Source organism: Ictidomys tridecemlineatus, chromosome 5 (assembly GCF_052094955.1).
Source record: "Ictidomys tridecemlineatus isolate mIctTri1 chromosome 5, mIctTri1.hap1, whole genome shotgun sequence".
Lineage (NCBI taxonomy): Eukaryota > Metazoa > Chordata > Mammalia > Rodentia > Sciuridae > Ictidomys > Ictidomys tridecemlineatus.
The window spans coordinates 60,600,589-60,626,554 of record NC_135481.1 but is presented as its reverse complement, the minus strand read 5'-3'; the positions used below and the strand labels follow the sequence as shown (position 1 = coordinate 60,626,554).

The 25,966-nt window shown below is 35.7% G+C and overlaps 1 protein-coding gene across 6 annotated transcripts in view; it reads right to left on the bottom strand.

Moving 5' to 3' along the window:
- The window catches only part of Fut8 (fucosyltransferase 8), a 337,229-nt gene that overhangs the window by 45,105 nt on the left and 266,158 nt on the right, over positions 1-25,966 (bottom strand). For all 6 annotated transcript variants that reach the window (XM_040276268.2, XM_078050077.1, XM_040276269.2 and 3 more), the window contains one exon: positions 20,238-20,475. In XM_040276268.2, the coding sequence (XP_040132202.1) occupies positions 20,238-20,475 (238 nt within the window). The remainder of the gene's footprint in view (positions 1-20,237; positions 20,476-25,966) is intronic.

Below are 25,966 nucleotides of genomic sequence, written 5' to 3'. Positions count from 1 at the left end.
AACACAAAAGCTCTCTATTTCTTGAGGTACTTCATCCAGAGAGTGGACTGTGGCCTCTGTTCATCACTTTAGTAACGGGGGTTAAGCATGGTATACAAGTATCCAAAATGGAGGAAAAGTGAGTTTTTGACTATTTACCACTTTAAATTTACAATTACACCACCTTTAATTAATTTAGGAGAGTACTGATTGCATCTCTCTGCTTCCTGGCTCCATATCTTGAGCTACTTTTTCCCTCGATACCTTTCTGCCATAATTTCCTCCCTGTTGTTATTACTGTTTTAAGTAATGGCCACTGAAAGTGAATCTTCCATTCAGTACTGACAGGATAAAAAAAAAAAAATCGGGATACTGGGTGGCAGATTGCAAAAATGTGTTCTCTCACATTCCACTGAAAAGAAATTGTAAAATGATAGGTAAACCTTTCTTTTTGGTAGTCACTAGGCTATTGAGAAAAAAATAAAAGGAGAAAAGCGATAACTTTTAAACAATTCACAGATTGTACAGTCCTTTTCTGTAAGTTTCCTCTTATTTGTGATGCCTAGATCACATTATTATCAGGGATCTTTTCAACTATTGTGAGCGTTCAGGAAAATGCAACAAGATAGCATACGTTCAGGCCTTCTCCTTCTAGGTTCTAAGCCCTCTCTCTGCATCGCTTGCTCTCCCGCACAAGTCCTCTAAGCTCTTACCTCCCCTACGCCTGCTTCCAAAGGGACAGAAGATCCTACCCAGGACTCCTTCTCCTACAATGCAGATTAGCCCCCCACCATACCATAATTCTCTAATAAAGCCTCCACAACAACTGTCCCCTCCTGCAACATGCTCACAGGCTGCTGTTTCCCAACCCACATATCTGTGTCCTCTACACAAGGTGGCTGGGGTAGATGGTATAATCCAGGTTCATGTGCCTTTCTCTTTGTCAGATCTTTCACAGACAGAAAAGCAGTTTGGGTCCTATACTTCAAGTCCCACCACATATACCAAAGAGTTTCAATATCTGACTCAATCATATGTTTTGATCTTCCACAATGTCATAAGATCTTGTCTAACACCCTCCTGCCCAAGGAGTGCAGGCGAGTTTGGAAGCAAGCTAGAAATTGTGCTGATGAGGTACATAAGACTTCCCCTGCCCATCCGACTGGCACTGAAGTGGTCCCTGATCGGAACCCCAAGTGGGGTAACTAGTAGAAACCAATTCATTACTTGCTTCATGGCAGGACTTAGAAAGGCAACCCATAAGGCTATCAATTATGAAAAGCTCCCAGAAATCATCCAAGGTAAGAATGAAAATGCTTCAGCATTTTTAGATTGCCTGACCAAGGTTTTATTACAATATACTAATCTGGACTCTGAGGATAGGAGACAACTACTAATGACCTACTATGTCTCCAAGAGTTTTCCTGATATTAAGGCCAAACTAAGACACCTCAAGAGGGGCCCCTACTCCCCATACTGAGGTTCTGGGAGTGGCCAGACGAGAAGGCCCCAAAGCAGAAATATCAGATGCTCATTCAAGCCATCTGTTCCGTCTCAGCATCTATCAAGGGACCCATGGGACCACCTGGACCCAAGGGTTAGATGTGGTTAGATGGGTCACTGGGCTCATACATGTCCCAAGCCTTGCAAAACTCTGGGCCCTTGTCCTAAATGCCATCAGGAGGGACACTGGGTCATTGACTGTCCCATAGCCCATAGCAGCCCCCCAGCCATCTGGCCCTTCTGTTCCCCTTTCCAACTCTTAGGACTAACTGCAGAGGACTGACAAGGCCCAGTTCCCCATCACTCGACCACTATCATCACTCCACAGGAACCCAGGGTAACTCTACGTATTTCAGCTAGGCCTATCTCCTTCCTCCTAGACACAGGGGCTACATATTCAGTCCTCAAAGAGTTCTGGGGGCTTGCTACTTGTTCTATGACCTCTACTGTTAGGGTAGAGGTTGAACCTTACCAACCCTTACAGATACCTAGCCTTGTTTGCACTTTTGGCTCTCTAATTTTTTACCTACTCCTTTTTGGTCATTCCACAGTGCCCTGTTCCCCTTATGAGAAGGGACATCTTCACAAAGTTGGGGGCTACACTTTCCTTCTCCCCTCATATATGCTTCCATCCAAACTCGCCTGCTGCTCCCCTGATCCTCACCTTTACCTTAGGACCATCTCCTATTCCCTCTGTCATAACCCCCTTCCAAGGTGGATCCTACTGTCTGGGATGTTTCAAGTCCTTCTATCGCCTCACACCACAAGTCCATTCACATCCATCTCAAAAGCCCCCTCCATTTTCTGGCCCAATCACAATACCTGCTCACTCTCCTTGCTGCAGCTGTCCTCTTTTTGCACAGCAGCCTGGATCACATTTTCCCATCAGCTTTGCTCTCCCCCTCCAGGGATTTGAGCTGCTTTGGGATCCTGGCCTGAGGGCCTAGGACAATTACCATACACTTTCTTCCATTCACCTAGCACTTTTCTTCATCCACACACCAGCCTCATTTGGGTTAAGTGACTTCACTCTTCCCCTCCTCTATTCCTCTCAAGTCTGTTCCCTAGAAATGGCAGTGACAAGTCTCCTCTCTAGAGACAAAAGTTAACTTAGATCTTGGCACCAAGATTATTGACCTTCCCATCCATTCCCTTTGGCAAGTTCACTCTTAGGTCTTGCTCCTCAGCAGAGCTCACAAAAGCCCTGGCCAGGCAACCAAGAAGACTCTCTACGGGCAAAGCCTGGGATTAGGGAAGTAGCAGGTGACAACAACTTTCTCTCAGTCTAAGAAAGGCTTCAGTCATGGGACCAGTGAATTGTGTGGTGACCCCTTTTCACTTCTGTCCCCTCTCTGGTTTGGCCTAGAGCTGGGGACGCCTGCCTCTAGCCACTCCAACACTCCAACTCACCATAGGGAACTACCAATTCAGAATGCCATCTGACTCACCTGTTGGCTGCCTCCTTGCCCACTTAACCTCACTCCATTTGGCTCCTAATTCAACTTTCCACTCTGTTCCCTTCTATGTCTTGGACAATGGTCTCCTAATGGCACCTTTGATTTTATGGAATCTTCATAACTTTTGCAAGTGCTCAGAAAAATGGAAGGAAATCCCTTACATGCAGGCTTTCTCCTGTCTCCACTCCAGGCCTTCTCTTGGCTCCTCTTGTTCCCCTGCCCAGCTTCTATTTGCCACTAAAGCTCTGGATTCCTCCAGAGACCCTACTTATAGACAAACAAGGGGATCCTTCTCCCTTCTTCTATTGATATAGTACATTGTAAAGCCTTAGGCAGCAATCTCCCTGGCCAAAGCCACACTGAAGCTAACACTGAAATACAAAGGACAGACTCAGCAGGCTTGAAAAGAGGCCTAAGGATGGGGGGAGTGTCAATTTTTTTGACAGAAGAATGACTTCAAAACTTTATCTACCCTGATCTCACACACCCATTTCACCTTTACATGGCTGAAAAGCAGGGATTTGCTCTAGGAGTCCTTGGACACATGCTGGGGCCAACCTTTTCCCCCTAGGTTTATCTATTGAAAGGATCTTGACCCTACTGTTCGGGGATGGGCCCCTTGCCTACCAACATTGGTGGCAGCCTCTCTACTCATTAATGAGTCAAAGAAATTCACCTTTGGGGCTCCACACACCATCCTGGCTTCCCATCACCTAAAGAAACTCCTCACTTGAAGGGCTTACATTCTTTACCCCCGTCATCTTTTATCTCTACAAGTTTCCCTGGTGGAAGATCTGTCTTTCCACATGGGCTCACCTTTAAACCCTGCTCCTCCCCATTCCTCAGGACTCTTCCACCTCTTCTCCTCTTACCCATTTATGTATTGAAACTCTGGAGGAGCTTCTTCCAAATTCTTCCCACATAAAGGAAGGCCCCTTGCTCCAGGCAACATACATATGGTTCACAGATGGCTCCTCCTTCCTTCAGGAGGGAGTTCATCGGGCAGGATATACTAAAGTCTCTCCTACCTGGGTTGTGGAAATGATTCCCCTCCCCAATAAAACATCCAGTCAGCATGCTGAACTTGTTGCCCTCATCACAGCCTTCAGTTTGGCAAAGGGAGCCTCCCTCAATGTCTACTATCCCTTGAATTACATTTATATTGGACTAATCTCCTTCCCTTGGCTCTTCTTAGGTTGGTTATGTTTCCCAAAGAAGTCACTCAACATCTCCACTTTTGAGCTTCTATGTGAATGGCCTGCTCAGCTCACCACCCTCTGATTTTCCACTACCCCTTGCTCCTCATCTTTTCTAGCTCCTTCTTGCATATATTAGGAATCTTCTTTGGCAATATAGGGATTCAGTTCTGGCAAAGCCTAGTTCTGCCTCTTCCCATTCTCCCACTCTGTCTCCTGGTGACCTGGTACTTTTTAACCACTCCCCTCAACAGGCCCTCTCCTCCTCTCAATTCTCCACAAAATGGATGGTCATTCTTACTACTCCCTTAGGGGCATCCTATATTGGGTTCATAACTCCCATTTAAAACGGTTTTCTTGACCCTTTTATGCAGCAACACCCACAGGCCCTCTCAAGCTGCATTTCTCCATGGCTGGAACCCCCAACAAGATAAAATAAATCCAACAGGACCTTAAGGACCTTAAAACAACAGCTCTCCTCTGTAGAATGACAGCCAAGTATCCACCTTCTCCAGTGGGCTTCCTTTTCTGACCCCTCTCCAGTCATAAGCCTTTTGTTAATGCTAGTCCCTATGTCATTAGATGGGTTCAAGATCAGATCCAAAAAATCTCTAATCAAATTATAAACCAGCTTTTGTTATAGGAATTCCAATCCCTCACCAAAAATTGGGGCACCAGGGACAGCATTCCACCACCACTCAACCTCTGTCATTTGTCATTGTTCCAATGATATCCCTCACCCCTATTGTGGGATTCAAACAAGGTGCCTCTTCTCAGCAGGAAGCAATTATATTAGACTGACCTACATCCCTGGTCCCTAAGGGGCCCAATAAAAAACAAAAAAGGGGGGAATATAAGGTCCTTGCTTAGCATCTGGATGTCCATCTTAAGTGACAGCTGCCATTTTAAGAAAAAAGTTTTGCTTTCCCACCCAAGGGTATTTCTGAAAAAGGCTCACCACTCCCTCATACCAACTCAACCCTTAACCACCCACATTAGGACCCACTTGGCTCTGATTCTCGAGCCTCCCCTATAAAAGTTCCAGAACCCAAGCCTGTTTTGCCTTTCTCTCATATAGAGAGATGGCCTTTATTTGTCAGCTCTAACAAATGTATGTATCTCTGCCTGATCTCCATGCTTACCTGCTTATCTGTCTCTCATTCCTTGCTTTCCCTTCAATTAATTTAAATCAAATTAATTAAACATAAAAAGCTTCATAATGGAGGGCACAAAAAAAAAAAAACGGTCAGGGGAAGTAATGAATGATTGAGTCAGGAAGATGGGGGATGATTCAAAAGGAAATAAAATGCTAATACCTTCAGGACACTTCCCCTCCTCCTCAACAGTTGCCAGGGTTACCTGCCTCCAAGGAACTGTTCTCCCAACAAAGAGTTGTTAGTGAATGCCCCCTGGGTCACTCCCTTCCTTCCTGTACCCTGGGAAGCTTTGTTCTGGCCCTTGGATTACTCCTCCTTTTGGTCACTCCATATTTGGGGTCATGTAGGCAAAATAAAGGGAGGAAAGGGCATGAGAGCAAAGGAAATCAAAAATCTATAAAACAGGGCAGGACACTCTCACTTCCTGGGGCACTTATTTGGACCCCCTCCTCTGTGGAGGAGCCTCCGTCTGCCTCTCTCTCTCTGTTCTATCCTTTAAATAAAACTTTATGTTCTAGCCTCAGTGTTTCTCGAATGTTCAATCTTCAACACTGGGGAAGCAGACCCAGATCCTGATTGATTCTCAACACCAGTATCAATAACATACTATTGAGATAAAAACTTGGAGATATAGAAAGGGAAAGGTAAACTGAATCTCAAATGAGAAGCACCCAAGAGCCCTTGGAAGTCAAGAAATGCCTGTAAACCTTTGAAATGCAAAATAAGCATTTCTAAGCAACTCAGCCCAAGTCCTTAGACTGACTCTTGGTCCACACCCCTGACCCATGCTCTTGTCTGCAAAAAATCAGGAGAGCAATTCACTGCACAGACTCCATCTCTAGTCCAGCCTCTAACAACTGCCCCTCTATAACTATTAACACTCCACATCAATAGGTCATTGCATTTCCTCTGGAGGTGGCCTGCATTCTCCCATGAATATTTATCAAAAGCTTCTCATTTTCAACATGGCTGGAATTGTCCCTTGAATGTATATTTCTTACTTTACTCCCAAAGACACCTCTCTTGAGATAGCTCATATTCTCCCTTGAATGTATATCTGCTTTTCTAAATAAATCTATCTTTGTCTCTGGCACTTGCGGAAATGCTTTTAATCAAGTACACCAAGGACCCCACTTTTCCTGAGACCAGGTCCCTCTCTCCAGAAACTCCTCCCACGATACTACTATGTTTTACTAAAGAAGCAAAAGCTTTAAAATGCTACTCTGCCCTTGACAACAGATTCCTTCCAAATTTAGGTTTGTGAAACCATTTCTTTCTGTTATTTTTAGAGAGTGACATGGCTAGAGGGTACAGACTGTTTTTTTTTTCTGCCACAACTTAAAGAACATTCATGTGTTCTCAGACCTATTCTTTTCTACTCTTTCTTTAATCATTTGCAGCATATTCTAAAGACCTACTGGCAATTCATTTCAATGAGACAGAACAGCAAGACAGTCCTTAAGAAATGATAAGACAAATAACAATAATTTACAGATTTAAAAAAAATGTGTATGTGGTTACTCCAGTTTTTACACAATTACATAGATACGTCTACTATTAAAAAAGAGGAGTACCTTCTGATAAGTAGTTAAGGGAATATTCAGTTGTTATAGTAAAGCACCTATAGCCATTTTGTCAAACAGTTGAAAATGCCATCAAATATACATCTGAATACACAATGAATGCCAAACAAAATATCTGCACAACATAGAGCACAGAAACTAAAAATGCAGCTTATCACTAATGAATATTTTTCCAGACTTAAAATAAAGGTTCAAAGAAGATATTTCATTTAATCAAGTGAGAAACATTTAAATTATATATCCCAAGTAGAACTGGCAAGAGTGATTTGCCCATATACACATTAATTAGTTCACTGATTACATATTAATATTAATGATATTAAAGAAATAGCTTAAAGTTAAATTATCAGATTTTTTAAAAATGTCATGAATATAGACATAACATTTATTACTCATGTAAGATGCCAGTCTGCAGAAACTACAAAATTAGGGAATGGTTATGCCTTCTTTGACTTTTATTTTTGATGTCTGGAATTGTGTGTGTGTGTCTGGGCAAGCACATGCAGCACTGGGAGTCAAGCCTCTTGCATACTAGGCAAGTGCTGTTATCACTGAGCCACATCCCCAGCCCTAGAATATTTTTCAAGGAATGTGGAGTAATTTATCCTTTTCTCTCTTTCTTCAAGAACAAAAGCCTTCAAAATCCCAACACTTGATTAATTAATTGTCATTTTCTAAATTGTGTTAGGCGAAGATGCATCTCTCAACTTAGTTGTTTGCTTTTTGTGTTGAAAACTGAACCCATGTGCACGCTAAACAGGTCCTCACTTCACCATTGATCCCCAGCCCCTCTCAAAGTAGTTTAATACTTTTTCTTGTATGCTGAATTTAGAAAGTACAAAACTTTCAAGGTGACATTCATTGTATCTTTGGCACTGTTTTACAATGAAAGACTAAGAATAACAATGCCAATTCTGTCATTTCCTCAATTCAATTAAAAAAATTTCCCATGTGCTAGGTCTTGGATTTAATTCCTGGCTCTGAAAAAAAGAAAAAAAATAAAGAAAAGAAAAATTTTTACCAAGCAATGCTATATTGACTACTTTTGCCGATATTCTTCAAAAGTGTGGTTGCACTGTTTTCCACAGTTATTGCAAACGTGTTATACAATTACATGCTGAATAATTCCTTTAAATAAGAATCTATTACAAATTGCAATTATAGTAAATAAAGTCTTCCCTATTTAATGACAGTTAAGAATGAATATAAAATGCAAGGTTTATTTAATGAAAACACTATCATTTATACACTTCTACAACTTAAAAAGTACTTGCACTATCAGATTTTTTAGAAAATTTTATTTATTCTAATTTGTTATACATGATGGCAGAACTTCAATTCATAGTACACACATAGAGCACAATTTTTCAAGTCACTGATTTTATACAAAGTATTTTCATACCATTCGTGTCTTTATACATGTACTTAGGGTAATGATGTCCATCTCATCTTTCCTACCCCAATACCTCTCCCTCCCCTTTGCCCTATCTAAAGGTATCAGATTTATTTTTTATTCTCTTGAAAAAAATGCAACATAATTGGCTATCAAAACCAACTTTTTAGTCACATTTGACTTACGGCTGAGAAGCAAATGGTTTAATTCTCTCTTCCATCCAGTTCAGCAAATCAGAGTTAGAACAACAAATAATGCCCAAGAGCTCTAATATTTTGGCACCTACCATTACAGGCATATAACATTTTTATCATCATCTGTCAAATACCTGTACAGAATTGCATAGCAAAGATTTCTGGTCATTTTACAACTCTGCCAAAACCAGTTCAAAATGCTATTTGTAGCAACACTAACCACATTTTGCCTCATGAGATAGACTTTTTAAATATTTGTATTTATTTCCTATTTAGGTGGAGAGCTTCCTTAGTAAAAGAACTTCTTGCACAAGAATCATCTATATTGAAGTAGAAAACCTTTTTTCTGGAAAGAGCCAGATAACAAATATGTTTTGCAGGCTATACATGTTTCTGCTACTGCCAATTAAAACATTTAATTTAAAATGTAGCAGATTTATAAAACATTTAATTTAAAATGTAGCAGATTTATAAAACTAGGCTGCAGGGACTATAGTGGACTATCATTTGCTAATCTCTGAGCTTTGAGGTCAGACTTCTGTCTTAGAAACTGTATTACCTCTGACAAGTTACTTACCTATATAAAATATGAATAAAATAGGTTTGTTGTGAATATTAAATTAGATAAATTATGCAAAATTCTCAGTGGTGTTACATAGTAAGGCTCACTAAATGTTAGCTATTGCTATATGTAGTATGATTATTTCCATAGTGTCTGAATAGGGTAGTATTCAATAAGTGTTAACTAAATTGAAGATATTCAAAGAAACTCATACATCTGAGATGTTGTATAAGAAAATGCCTTATTTAGTCCATAAAGTACTTTTATTTATTTATTTTTTAAATTAAAATAGTTTCTTTTTTATTAAATTATTTATTTATTCTAATTTGTTATACATGAGGGCAGAATGCCATTCATTTCATATTACGCATATAGAGCACAATTTTTCAAGTCATCGATTGTACACAAAGTATTTTCACACCATTTGTGTCATAAAGTACTTTTAAATGAGTATTTTTAGATTTGGCTATTTGCAGTTTCATTGGAAAACATTAGAAATAAAAAAAATCTTAAACAGTCTTTTAATATTAGGATTATTTTAATCAATATAAATGTGAATATAAAATTTTATCATAATAAAACTTGTCATAATAAGATACCTCAGAAGTTAATTCAAATAGAATTTTGTCAGAAACAATGATAGGGCATCATATTTTAAAAAACAGTTTTCAAATATTTTCATATGTATTATCTCATTTGTTCCTCACCAGAAATCTGTGAATCATATAGATTAGCCTATATTTTCTTTATCTGATACATTTAAAAACAGATTAAAAATGTTCTAGAACCATCCTGCTTATTGTAGGCAATTTAATAAAAAAAAGAACACCGAGTAAAAGCTATTGGCCAGTATAATTAGGCACAAGGAGACAAAAATATTTATTTTTTTATTTATTTAAAAATAAATAGGATGAGTTTCTGAAAGAACTCATAATATGGTCAAAGAGACACATAAACATACCATTTAAATATAGTATATAAGTAAAAATATGGGGTCAACTGGAAGGAACTATCTCAAAGAAAATGATACTAAAAGATAAACAGAATTTTGTGAGATTGTTTAGAAAGAAGATATTACATGTTCCTGGTATAGCAATAAACATGTACAGAACTTTTAAGGAAAACATTTTAGATGAACTGGTGAGATTGAGTACAGGATCCATTTTGAGAAGTGGGCAGTATATATGAAAGGGTTTATTTCCTATATTCTGAGTAAAGTGTCTCTAGATACTAAGCAGTTGTGAGGATTTTAAGAGAGAAACTCATATATGGAAATGTTGTCTGATGGTATTATGGAAGATGGATTAAAAGAAGACAGATTCTGAAAGCAAAAGGGATAGTAAAATAATTTTCCCATAGAGGGAATAGGCATATGTAGACAAGTTCAAGAAATGCCTACTTACTGTGACTTAGTAGGAACACTTTTATAGAACTATGTCAGCTTTATACTTACCATGACACAAAATATTTGAAGACCAATAAAAATTTGAGGTATAAGAAGAGAGATATATAAATAGAACATAATATGTTTGACAGAATGGAGAAACCAGAAATAGATCCATACATTGTGGATTTATTTGTGACAAAAGTATCAAGATAATTCAATAGGGAAAAGAAAGGTTTTCAAGAGCTAAGTCTGGAATAACTGAATAAAAAAAATTACTTCAATCCTTATGCTATACATAAAATTAATACTAGAGGACTCATAGACTTGAAATATGAGAGCTAAAACTATAACACTTTTGAAAGAAAATGTAAGAGAATCTTCAGACCATTGTTTTTTTTGTACTCAGGCTTTCTGTTTCCTAGCCCTTCAGACTTGGACTGGAATCTACATCATCAGCCCTCTGACCCTCAGACCTTCAAACTGTACCACTGGTTCTCTCCTTGTTCTCCAACTTGCAGATGGCAGATCATGGGACTTTTCAGCCTCCACCATCACATATAAGCCAATAATGTGTAATAAATCGCTTTCTAAATAAAAGCACACAGACACATGAATAATTCATTTTTTTTTTCTGAAGAACCCTGACTAATACAGCAGGCCACAAGGTCTCTGTTAACAACTATTCAACTGTGCCACTGTAGTGTGAAAGCAACCATAGGCAATATGTTAACAAATGGGCATGGATGTGCTCTGATAAAATGCAAATACAAGTCAGGGGTTAAATTTGGTCTGATGACCATAGTCTGTCAACCCTGTTTGTTGATTCTATATATAACATGATATAAAACATGATATAAAATTATATATAATATATTCATAGAGATCTTTAGTTTTACTATATGTCACCTCACAAAGGTGATAATATGGGCAGTAAAAATATCTTTTATATAGTATGATGTGAGAAAAGTTTGGTAAGCACATCCCTAGAGAAACTAATGTACATGTACAAGGAGACATGCACAAAAATGGTTATTATAGCACTGTTCATAATGGCCAAATGTGAGATAATCTAAATGTTCCTCATGAGGCAATATATAAACCATGACACAGATATATAATAAAAAACAACAGCTGAATGAAATAAATTTCCACTTATTAACACATTTGTAATAAAAACAGATACCTCTAAAATCAAGCCACAAAATTGTAATCTTTCCTCTGAAATAGGGACATTATGTCATTTTAAAATGTAGGTAACATATTCTTAATTCAATCTAGGCATTAATAGAAAGACATTTCCAAAGGATGTAGATTCTCCATAGAGAAGAGGAGAGTTATTCTCTTTGGGATGGGGGAGTCTAGAGAGCCACAGCTGGCTCTCCCTGGGAGGATGAGTAAAGAGGATGACCATCTTCATCTTCATTTTGCTCCTCTATCATAAGTTTCCTCTTTTCTTTCTCTTTCTGAATAAATATTTTTAAATCCATCAATATTTTTGAGTTTCATTAATTTTGATTGTTAACCTTTCTCAAAAGCCCTGCTGAAATCCCATGACCCAATTATGCAATTATTGTTATTTTGCTTTGTTCCCATAAAACTAAAGGGGTAATAAAAACATATGGGTGCTTTAGAATATATAAAGCACTGTCAAATACATTATCACTTTGAATCTTTATAAGAACCCTGTAAGGTACATAGAAAAGGGAAGTTAAGAAATGCTACCCAAAGTCACACAGTTAATAACTTTGGCTCTAAATCAACAGCACTGATCTATCCTTACCGATGATGCCTTTCTAAATAAATGCTTAGCTTATCCTTCCATAAAGTCTCTAATTTCTTCAGCCAGAAAGTTTATCTCTATACTCTTGATGACCCATAGACTCTATATTTCCTTTTATGGCACTTAACATGTCCTATGTTTAAAAAATATTTAGATGTATGGGTCTTAATATACTCAGTGGCTAATTTCTAAAGGCCAGGGACTGGGTCTTATTTATCTTTCTCTCCCCCACAATGTCTAGAAACACTCAATTCTTTAAATGAATGAATAGTGCACTCCCTTGTTTATGGTACTTATTTTTTCTTGAAACATTATAATTAAAAAGCATAAATATAAGTATGTGCACTAAAAAGCATAAATATAAGTATGTTCATTATATTTATGTTGTACCTTTTGGCAGCTGTATTTTTAAAAAGTTGTACAACAAAATTGTGAACAGGAGTTGGGCATGATAGCACCTGCCTGTAATCCCAGCAGCTCAGGTAGCTGAGGCAGGAGATCTGCAAGTTCAAAGCAAGCCTCAGCAACTTAGCAAGGCCCTATTAGCAAACCAGAGAGATCCTGTCTCTAAATAAAATACAAAGAGGGGTGGGGATTTGGCACAGTGGTTAAGTGACTCTGGGGGATTCAATTCCCGGCATACCCCCCCAAAAAAGATTGTGAACAGGAATTATAATAACCCTAATTATACAATCTTTTGGAAAATATCAATTTGACTTACAGTATTTATTATCTAATTTTCTTTCCTGCCTGCCCTCTCTCTGCTTTTTTCCCTTATTTTTGTGGTGCTGGAGACAGAACCCAGGGCCTCTAGGTGAGTGAGGCATGTTCTACCATTGAGCTACATCCCCAGGCTTGCAATGTCTTTCTTCTAGGAAATACAACCTGCAATTACTTTAAAGCCTACCTTATTAGTAGAATAACCTTTAATTGAATTAAAAGGCACACTTTTGAAAAGAGGTGGAGGATAAATCTAATCCTTTCCAACATAGCTCAATTAGAATGTTTAAAACATGACTTGATTTTTTTTAAGTTGTAGATGGACATAATACCTTTATTTTATTTATTTATTTTTATGTGGTGAGGATCAAACCCCAGAGGCAAGCGCTCTGCCACTGAGCCACAATCCTAGCCTATGACTTGATTTTTAAAAAATTTTTTTACTTGTAGATGGACACAATATCTTTATTTTAGTTTTATGAGGTGCTGAGGATTGAAATCAGTGCCTCAGGCATGCATGGCAAGTGCTCTACCATTGAGCTTCAACCCCAGCCCGTGACTTGTTTTTAATAATTCAATTTATATCAAGTCTTTTAAGGAAAAGATCAGTAACATAAAACGCCTATCAGTCTTTACAAAAACACTCATAATTTTGAAATAGTAATCAAGTCTATGTGGCCCAGACATCTTATAAGAAATAAGAATATCTAGATTTTATTTCTAGCTCTAGCAACCTTGAATAGATTCTAAATAGACTTTAGAGAAATAAAATAAAAAACTTCTTGAATGAAACTATATCTACCCCACAGTGACTTTAATTCTAATTATGTACTGCTTCTTCCTAAATCACACCTCTTTTTATCTCTGAACTCATTATGCCAGAACCCCCTGTCTTAATAAGGAGAATATATTGCTAAAAGATTCATAATTAGCAATAGAATTTTAAAAAACCAAAATCTATGGTTTAACAAAAGTGTCTCAAGGGTAGCTTGAAGGGTAATATTTTGAGATTTGAAAGGAAGGAGATACAGGAGAGGTAAGTTTTGTTTCTTTTACTGCATTTAATGTGTTCTGGTCAAGTGCTTGACGCTGAATGAATAACCCCATTGCCACATATAAACACAGCTAAAAAACTCAGGTATAGAAACCAAAATATTCCCCAAATAACAGAGGAGAGTAAATTCGTAAGAAACCTGTCCTACATAAGTTCAAATTTGATGGTTTATCAAGTTTTCATTTTAAATAATCATATATGCCATTTATTATTTGAAAATGATTTATCTTACCTACCAATAAATAAAATTTTCAGGAAAACAAACCATGTTTATCTTGGCATCTTGCAAACCTTGGATTCACTTTCCCCAGGTTTTCTCATTATTCAGTTTGAGAAACACTTGTAGGACAAATATGGAAACAAATACCTATGATTATATGGAAAGCAGTGACTGATTCCCTCATGGCTGCATTTGAACTGAGAACTTCCCATGCAAAGGTGCGGGTCAAGATGGCCCATTTGCTATGGTGATACCAGCCCAAGGAGGCTATGTACAAAGATATGCAGCTCTATCAGTTGGAACCGTGGACTCAGGCACTAACTCACAGGAGGTGGGTAGGGGGGTAAAGAGTTCTGGGCATAACAAGATGACCTCCATGTCTCATAATTTTCCCTGCATCCTTTAGACTGCCTGCTTTGCTAAAACTTTCTCACAAATAACCTTCTGATGACAAAACCTATGTAATAAATGTACTGAGCTAGCTCTGGGTAATCAAACTCCAACAGGGTTTGGCTGCCTGTCTGGCCCCAGCTTTCTCTGTATGTGTGTTTGTGTGTCTTTTCTTCATCCCCTATTCCCTATCTGAATTAATGGCCATGCTGGTGGCAGCAATTATGTGCAAGAATGTAGGCTCACTAGAAGCAAGGCTATAATATCAATAGTTTCCACTTCCTATATACACATTTTTGGGTTTTCATGCATTTCTTTCTATATTCTTAAGTGAAAATAAAGATAAAGGAAATGTCATGGTATAAAGCAGCTTTGATTTCTTCTGAGACATATGGGTAGTCAATATTTTAAACTCCTGAAACAAAAATACACAAATACTATCACACACCTAAAAAAAATTATCAAGGTTAAATCAAAAGTTCTTATTCACTTCCAGTGATACTTGTCTAAGTCAGTAATTCTTAAGTAGTATAGGACAGAGAACCCTCTTAGAATTTTCAACTCTTATATCTGCACTGCTGCTTCATTCTCACATCAAAAATAATTTTAAAATCACTAATTATAGAGAGCCACCATTATAGGTAGGAGTATATATTCTCTTTCTGGTATGTCAGGATTGAAAACATACAGAAAACTAATGGAGGCTTAATGTTGCTGCTGAGAGACTATGATGGCTCCAGAATTTTATTATGATTAAATGGTGAGCTTATGCAGCACAGAAATAGTCCAGTGTCTAGAAGTTATTCTCAGGAGTTGTTTTTTTTCTTCTCTGGATCTCTCTTAATTTTTCCATTTAACATTATAATTTTAAAAAGGAAAAACTGTACATGAAGTTCTTATGAAGACCTGATTTTCAAAAAAAAAAAAAAAGACCTGATTTTCTTCTTAGAATAAAAAGATAACTCTCCTATTGTTGCATGTTATAATTTAATAATATAGTTCAGTATTGTGGTTGTGTTTTAAAATTTTGAGGACCAAACATATACAAAACAAACTTTATGTGGAAGTCATTTAAATATCTTTTATGGCTCTTAAATGTTCTCCCTTGTGATTATAGCTCTATGGTGGAGAGATACACCATATGTCCCTACCTGGCTGACCACTACTTATACTTAAGGTCTCAGCTTAGAAATGACTTCTTCCCAAAGAACTCCAAATACGTGTAGACATGTATTTTAGAGTACTCTTAACTTATCCATGCTATAATATTATCAGAGCATTTTTTCATTGTTCATTCATTCATCTTCAATTGCCCCTGACAAGGGAGGCAATGTATCTATCTACTTCATGTAGTCCAGCAGGGTGTCTGACATATGACAAGTGTTTTTTGTTCTTTTTTTTTTTTAAATATTTATTTATTTATTTTTTAGTTTTCGGTGGACACAACATCTTTATTTGTATGTGGTGCTGAGGATCGAACCCAGGCCGCACGCATGCCAGGCGAGCGCGCTACCGCTTGAGCCACATCCCCAGCCCCATGACAAATGTTTTTATTCAATTATTTTTATTTTGTAATTGCCCTCCGTATAAATATTAAGGATGTCAAATAGAACTCTTTTACCAAAACCTTTTAGAAATGATGCATGGAAAGGAACAATGCAGTTTAGACAAGTAAATACAAAAAAAAATGGTTATAGATTTACCATATTTATAACATTATTTAAGTATATTAAACATGTACTTAAAGCAGGGATATATATATATATTATTTTATTTAGTTCCTACACATTCCAGGCAGTTTCTATAACTCTAATTATTATCTAGGGCACCAACCAATTTCTTACAACTAGTAAGAAATTGTTTGGTGCCCTAGAGAATAATCATTTTCATTTACAAAGTTCGTTTTCTAATTAGATTTCTTATATTGAATAATTCAGTTTAATTTATTACATATTTACTGAGATGATGAGAGCAAAACAAGAGAAAAAAAAGACAAACTATCCAGTGTTGTCTACTTGTTAACATGAATAATTTTTCAGTTTTTATAAGGTGGGGGAGAAAAACAGTAGAGAATTGAGTTTAAATAATTGGGGTTCTTTATCATTAAATCATTTATTCAAGGGCAATTATATCAACTAGAAAAAGCATTTTGACAGCTGGTAGTCACACATAGCCTAAAATAGTCAATATATTTAAAAAAAACAAATCAATAATTTTTGAAGATATTTCAAACCATTAAATATAGAGGCAAGACTACCATTCTGAATTATCATAAGGAGTCGATGTGGAAGAATCAGGAACCTTCTAAATGTAATTAGTTCAGGTTTAGAATGCATCTTGTGTTATAGAAAAATAAACCAATCATTTTATCATTTTATTATTAGCAATATATCTATATTAGCAATATATCTAACATCTATAGGAGATGGGAAAGACTGATTATTTTTAATTGGGAGCATAATCTTAAATATTTTCCTTCACTTAAAAATTACTTACTATACAGGAGATGGCTTTACAACTGTAAAATGATGCAGGAGAAAAACAAGTCAACCTACAACAAAGTATGATATAGCTACGAAAATGATTATATGCATAAAAATTCCTATACTAGTTACGTATTTGACCAAGATTCACTGAATTCTACACCTCAGACATATCACATCAAGTGTGTATGAAATAATAATATCATGACAGTGCTTCTAAAGGAAATATCCTAAGATTCTTTGAACAAGTCAGAACAATAAGAGATACAGTTGATTTACAGCTAACTGAAGAATTACTGTCAAGAAGCTTATGCTTTCTTTATCTTGGAAACATGTTAATTCTTTAAAAGATTAGATATATATACAGGGAAAGAGAGAGAGAAACAGAGAGACAGAAAGAAAGAATATATATACAAACAAAACTAAATAGCAACAATACTTTTTGAAATAAGAAAAATTTCTAAGCTCAAACATACATCTCTTTTTTGGATATAAGATTAGTATGTAAATTATTTTAGTTGTGATGAGTTCTGCAAGCATATTAAAAATAATCACTAGTTTATTTAATTAAAGGCACAATTCACTTCATTAGCATGAAAAAAAGATTTTACACAATACCTATGCTGACAAAAAAATCTATTTAAATTAAAATTGTAATTTTATGTTATCATGATAAAATGATTTTAATTAGGAGCTATACCATAACCAAGAAGAAAATACAACTTACAACTCTTTAATACAGGAAGTTGTAGGGAAGGTTTGGAATAAGTTACAACATAGGGGGAAAGGGATATAAATATTCTTTCATTTAGTTCCTACACATTCCAGGCAGTTTCTATAACTCTAATTATCATTCTGGGTAGGTAAGGTATATGGCACAAGTTTATTGGGAGGGACTCAGATTAGAGGTAAGTACAAGTGAATGTGCTAACCAGAGTCCTTGCATATGCAAGCTTTCTGTAAGACCCTGGATAATTCACTTACCTCAACTAGGCCTTGAATTACAGGTGAGTAAAGGAAGGATGGTTTCTAGATCCTGTTTACTTGTAACATTAAGAAATTCTGAATGTTTGAAGTTGAAGCCATTTTTAATCTTCACATCCTATAGTTGTCACTAAAGACTACAAAATGTACAAGAAAGCCTTAAAAATAAAATAAACAAATTAACCACTTATAGCATACAGGCAAGGCCAAATTATATACTAAAACCTGATAAATTCAGTGAGGCCAGGTTTTTTTTTGTTGTTGTTTGTGTGGTTTATTTTTTCCTTTTTTCTTTTCTATTAACTGATTATCACTCAAAAAGATGCCTCTCCCTAGAAACAATAACATATAGAACCCTGTCCTACTCTGGCTATGAACTTATATAAAGAAGTTTAAACTGTCCAAGAAATTAAAACAGTTACAGTGACAGATTGGCTGCTTTTCCTGCTGTACAAATTTATTATTTTCCTAATTTTTTACACCTAATCAGTTGGCATTAACAATAAACTCTATAGTCCAGGTGAGTAGAAGACATTACCTCAAAACTGAAGCTCAGCAAGGTTCTAAATTAAGAGATTCAATTTAAAAATGAAGTGAATTACAAATAAAAAAATATGTTGATATAGAGGATAAGAATTCTAAATCATCCTATGGAAGGCAAACATTACAAGATAATACTTTTAATCCATATGGGCCATTTTATAGCAATCCTAAGTATTTTAAAGAAATTACCTAATTAATTTTCATGACATGTCTGTGAAAGTCAGGTATTAACTAATTTTTTTCCAAAGAAGGTAAAAAAGCGCGCGCACACACACACACACACACAATTCCACAGGAATTATACCAAAGATACTCACTGCCAATGACATAGCTTTCTATTCCATATCTACAGTAACTTGTGAAAAAAGGTGCTTAGCCCAGTGATACATGATATTAACTAAAATGTCTCATCTTTTTGAAAAATATTTGACTTCCTACAAGATATAAGTACAGAAACAGTGTATTTCCTTGCTTAGCATTTATACTAATGACGTAGTTCAGTATCTGCTACACTGTAGGAACTCATATTTAGTCAATGAATAAAGACTATTAATAGTAGCTAACAGCTACTAGAACTCTTGTATCAGGTACTGTAGTAAGTGCATTACATATATTATTTCATTTAATGCTACAAACAGTTCAATGAAACAAAATATTATTATTACTTCTCATTTTACTGAAGGCCTGGTTAAGTAACTTGTTCAAGATTACATGATAGAGGAAGGATTTTAAAACAAAGGTAGCTCAACCTTAGATCAAGATTATAGAGAAAGAGCCTTACACTAGCCATAAGAAACTCTATCTATAGTCTAGTCCCTTTAATTCCATTTCCTTAAAGAGAAAGGAAATTTTTAAAATGATCTTTTGACTCTTTAGAATGCCTGGCATAGTACTTTAGTTCACAATATTCTTCATCAAATGTTTCCTATTAAAGTTAAAATCACATGAACAAATTAGGTTTTCACCGTTCTCAACTATAAAATGGAGATAAGTTATCTGCACAGTCTACCTCAATGGTTCTAAGAGTGTGGTCCAGAGATCTGGAAATTTTATAGAAATGCAAATACCCAGGCTCCACTTCAGACTTTATGAATCAGAAACTGATGTTTTAAGAAGTCTTCCAGTCATGCTATCATCTGAGAATCAGGGTCTATTTTTAGAATAATTATGAAGATCAAATTAGTTCAACAGTGTGAAAGAACCCTAAAATATGAAACCTGTATCATCATCATCATTATTAAAATATTAAATTACACTCCTCGGAAAAAACACAAGTAATTTTATTAGATCTAAACAGAAATGAATATGGGAAATGAAATAGATCATAAAATACTTTCCAAATAAAATACTGTTCTTCTGGATTTTATTTTGATAATGTAAGCATTCATGGATCCAGAGTAAAAGATGACTATGATCCATAAAATTATACTTAGAAATCTGATAATTTGGGGCTGGGGTTATGGCTCAGGGGTAGAACATTTGCCTAGCATGTGTGAGGGGCTGGGTTCGATCCTCAGCACCACATAAAAATAAATAAATAAAATAAAGATATTGTGTCCAACTACAACTAAAAAATAAATATTAAAAAAAAAAAAAAGAAATCTGATAATTTGATCATGCCAGAGGCCTGACATGCTGTACAAACTCCTTACCTGACCAGTGTCCAGTGGAGACACCAGATCTGTCTGTGCATGTCTCACTTACAGGTCTAAACACAGTCTCCCATCCACCAGTAGCATAGCGCCAATTCTGAGATTCCAAGATGAGTGTCCGTTGGGTGCCATATGCAATCATGAAGCAGTAGACCACATGATGGAGTTGACAACCATAGCCACAGCCTTTGTTTATGTTACACACCAGTTTCTTGGCTTTGCTACAGTCCTTGGGATTCTGTCAAAGAGAAAAAGAAACGAAGATGAAGATAAATGTAGAGAGAGGTCAACTTTTCTTCAAAGTGATAAGTAGCAAAAATAATAATGAGCCAGGACTGATTCAGTGTATTTCTTTTTTTTAATATTTTGTTGTTGTTGTTGTTTTTGACACAATACTTTTATTTTATTTATATATATTGTGCTGAGGATCAAACCCAGGGCCTCGCACACGCTAGACGAGCACTCTATGAGCCCCGCCCCTGATTCAGTGTATTTCTTATTAAAGTATCCAACTTAAAAGATTGGATCCTATAAGAAAAATCCAATAAAAAATGTACATGCATATTCAGGGAGATTGCAGTGACAAAAATACTTTGAAAATATCACTAAACAAAAGTGAAATTAAGCAGTTATATTAAACAACAACAACAACAACCCTTCTCTCACTCTGTCTCTAGAATGTGCAACTCTGAACCCAAAAGTTGTAAACATTGAGATCTTAATGAAAGAAGTAAAAGAGTTTATGTATTCCAGCAGCACTTTGGAATTCTGAGCTTACTCTCTGTGATAAAATTATCTTACATGAAAATTACAATTTATCTATTAAGTCCATCTATCTCCAAGTTTTAACAAAATCTACTGCTCCATTATGAAGTAAAAGGTACCGAGTAAAGGGATATATGAATTCAACAACAAAATATCAGTCATAGAGCTTTAAGGGGGAAAAAAATCAACCTTAATTGTAGCTATTAGTAATCTCACAACTGAATATAGAACTTGTTTTATACTGGTTATTTTAAGAATGTGTTATGTGTTATGACAAGTTTTAATTGGGAGGTCCACCTTGCTAATTTTATGCTTTCCTATAAAATGGTTAGCTAATATGAGAATTATTTTTTTTTTCTATTCTAAAGTTTCAATTCTGTTCTAATTTGTATGACCTTTTCCTAATAACAATTTAACAGGCATATTTTTGACAAGGACTCTTTAGTCTGAGAAGGATTACAGGCTGTTTGATTCACAAGGGAAAAAAGAATGAGTGCTTCTGGGAGCAGAATCTCTTTTTTTCCCTCAACATAGCAAGGAAAAATCAGTTCTCAATTTACATAAGCCTTGAATAAAGCATCAAGAAACCTCAAATCTACAACTACATTCTAGGGATATCATCTGTTCTGTCAAGTACAGACTTGCTTACAAAAGGTAGCATGGTGAGGCTATAAAAATGATTCTGAAGGATAATGCAATAAAGTCACTTTCGGAAAAGGCACCTTTCATAGACAAATGTATCATAGCAAGCTGCTTGTAGCAAGCTGCTCGTATTTATTTATTTATTTGGATCAAAGCATAACCTATATCATCAAGAAACTTCATAGTTAAAGCCCTTATGAATCCGAGACAGCCCTGATAAACTTCAGCAAGATTTGGTTAATATTGTTTTCACAATCAAGTAGTAGTTATGGATTCTTTACATGAGACTATGAATTCAAGAAGAATCCTAAGGTAATAACCCCCATCTTGTTGGTATAGCCACAGAAGATTAGAGAAGAATAGAAAAGTGTGATGTCAAGTGGGAATGGAAGACCCACATTATTTACTCTCACACAGTATCATACAAGGAATCCTGGGAGTAAGTGCCATTCTTGAACTAGTCCAAAGCTTTATTATTGACTCAGTTTGTCACAAAAGTAGATAAACATTGACATTTGTCAGATTTGTGAGAAATATAGCACTTGAACATTTCTAAAATTTATTTGGATAAAAAATTTATTTGATTGTTGTTCATATATTTTTCAATAAACTTTTTTCTTTTAGCACTTATTAGAATTATTACAAAGTCAATACTAAGTGCTCCCATCCAGGTTCCCTTATTATCACATCTTAGTCTATTATTATATATTTGTCTTCATATTTTTTATTAAGGAAAAAATTAAAGGGACATAATTATTAAAACATTGATCTTTAGTTTGGAAAATATGGATTTTTTTACTTAAAAGAAGGGTTTCATCTGCTTATAAGAAAAGCACAGCTACTGTCTTTTTTAAGAGAAGAATTTAATTAGAACCCAAGATTTTAAGCACAATAACTGAGACACAAGAGAGGAAAAGGCAATTTATGAAAGAGGCTTAATTCATGAAGATTAGTGTGCCTCAAATAAAGCTGAAGAAGAATATATAATTTATTTTCTGTTAGGTTATAGCTATGTAACATAAAGAAAGGGAGAAACAACCATTATGCTTGATCCTGAAATGATAAGTCTTCACTCCAAGGTGAAGAAGAGAAACTGAATGACTGGAATGATAACACTAAATGAAATCCTCAAAGTTCAGAACCACAGCCCAAGCATTTAGTTTTTGCCAATATTTAATACTTAAATATGTAAAAAATTCAAAGGATGTTGTTCATAAAAGATCCAGAGAAACACAAGGACAGCGAGAAACAAAAAAAGTATTTGTGTTTCACATAAGATTAAGCTCACCAGTATAAAACTCTAGAAAAAAATGAATTGGTATTTTTAAGGTAAAAGGAGAGGAATTTTTTCTTCCGTTTTAAAATCAGTGACAATGTTAGTTTTTTTTTTAAATAAGGAGTTTTCTTAAAGTTAGATTCATCAATATTCCAGCTCCTTGCAATGATAAGTTTTAGAAACAGGAGGAAAATTTGAAACAGGAGGAAAATTTGACAAAACTACTTGAGACAATATGCTCTAATGATAGAGTACTGCAGAGACGCTTAAGATATGATTATGTTACTTACAATCTGCTATGAACTCAATTGTGTGATTTTCTTTGAATTTGCTAATTTAAAGTGGAGACAAAAATTACCTCCCTCTGTAACCTTTCCCTGTTGATCTAACCTTCTTTCTCAGAGGCACTATGAGGCTAAATGAGATATATATGCTCAAATTTAACGTAAACATACTATTTTATTTATCCTTATAGTCTACCAGACTTTATTTCTTTATACTGGATACATGTAATTTTTGATTTTTTAAAAATGTTTTTGGTGCTGGGGATGGCACCTAAGGTCAATGAGTTACATTTCCATTCCAAATCACTTTTTTCCCCCCTATGAGTATTTAGGAAGATTTTCCCTATACACACATAAAAGTCTTATCAACATACTAATTTCCCAGCCACAATGTAATTTCCTTCACTTACCTGTCCAGAGTAACTACGACCAAAAACATTGTGAAAAAGGCTAAACTGATAAATGAAAAATTTAGTCAAAATAAACAACATCTCTAGGCATCTCTTGCAAAATGTAAATGCTCAATAATTATTATTTTGGACTGGTGGTGTAGCTTAGTGGTAGATTTCTTGCCTTGCATGCATGGGGTTCTGGATTCGATCCCCAACACTGCAAAACAAACAAGCAAGCAAAACCAAACAAAAACAAAAACCTATTTAAGGGATGGGGGATATACACAATCACAAAAATAAATTAGTAGTTGGCAAGCCAGACTATAGAATTGAGGTTTCTCACATTGTCCAGTATCCTTCTCTATTCCTCCATGATGTCTTCCATATAAAATGCAAGGAAGCATAGGCTTATAGAATATCTGGATACATACCTACAAATACTTTGTGCTGAGAATTAAGAATCAGAGCTCCAGAGGATCCTTCTAGATCCTCTCTAAGAACTTTCTTTCTACCGGAAGGAGTTAAGACATAGAATGCATCAGGCCAGATAAGTTAAACTTTATTGTGCTCTGTGTGTGCTCTAAGCATAAGACTATAAGCAGTTTTGGTTTGTTTGTTTAAAAATATTTGCAGTATCCAGTTTTGTATTGGTAATGAAGAAAAGATCTGTAATAGTATGATGAAAGCATTTTGATGTTTTGGAAATAATCCAGTTTTATTTTTCTAAAATTATTTTAAAAACTAAAGCAGAAAGTAAGAAAGTAAATAAGAGAAGTGAAGCACTGCATTGTGATAATTAAAATAAAGATTCTGGGCATAGTTAATAACCATGAAAAAGAAAGTCAAAAGCCTTTTCATTTTTAAAAGCCAAGAATGGAAATTACTATACTGTTTTTAGCATATTAAATGAGAATATTTCTCTAGTAATAAGATGGTATGGAGGTATTTTTTACATTCCTGTAGCAAAAAACAATCTGTTGCAAGTAGTAAGGACAATATAATAGCTCAGGCCCAAGTAGACTACCAAGTGCTTCAAGAACCCAATTTTTTTATGGCTGTTCTGTAAAATTTAAGTGTGGAAACTTAATAGAGAAAAGATATCAAGACACATAGTTTATATACTGTTGTACTGAAACATGACAGCAAATGCAAATAGTTACTATATAGTAAAGAACAGGAAAGTTATCTTGATGAGTAAAGAAGCAACTGGCTGAATTTTACATCTTAGAAACTTTTGGTTATAATTTCCCTACATAGCTGTGTCAAGCATTTTAAAACTACTTCTAAAAAATGGAAATTCTATTAATCCACAGAAGGCAACAAACAATTAAGGATTATTTATTCTACTAAGGGTCTCTGAGATAGTTTTCTGACATCTCTGGGTATTTCAGGTGATCTCTGGAAAATGTGTAATCCAGATTCAAGAGTCATATACAACAGAATAATGTTGGTAATATTTTTACCACCATAATGGCCACAAAAAAATATTCAGAGAATGAAACAGACACATTTCATTCAAAGAAAACAGTGCAAACAAGATTCCCTTCAATGACGAGAGAAGAAAAAAGCTAGGTTTACATGAGGAGCAAGATTCTGCTAATCTTAAATGAAAATACACAGAAATTCTATTTCTTAAGCACCTCAAATTTTTTCCAAAATGTGCAGCCTAATTCCTATGTCTTAGATCAGCTTAAGTAATTGAGTAAAAAACAGTATAATTAGAAAATTAAGATTGAATTTCAGAAAGGTTTTCCATCATCCTTTTAATTGACATGCTTCATTAGGATCTTTCCTCAAAGCCAAAATATAAGGAAATGTGACACATGTGGCAGTTACTCTTTTAAAACAAGGGCAGGGGGTTTTCAAGATGGTAGGATACAGGAGGTCATTTTACTGGCTGGTCTGTGGCATGAAACCAAGAAAACAGATTAGCAGTTTCTCAGCAGGGTGGATTAAAAATGGGGTGGGAGGGCAGGGAACTTTACTTGGAATTAATAATGGACATTCAAAGCAGATTGGGGACTCAGTAGGTTGGATATAATAAATAAAAAAGAAATTCCCAGTGCCACCACTGCTGTCACCACTCGTGGCACCAGTGATAGAGCAACGTGGAGAGAGATGGGAATTAAAAGAACTTGCATTTTTAGGCCTGTGACATGACTGGGTACAGAGAAATCAGAGATCAAAGATGTTGCCTGATGAATGAAAGTCAAGCTATGCAATATCCTTGTGTAGGAAAGAAGCCACACCTCTCTTAGCTGCCCACAAAGGACAGAGGAAGGAATTATTTTGTAGCCATGGTGTGTGGGCCAGCAGCTGGTAGAGCAAATTCCTGGCAAATGGCAACTTGGCCTTTTATACAGGTCCGGA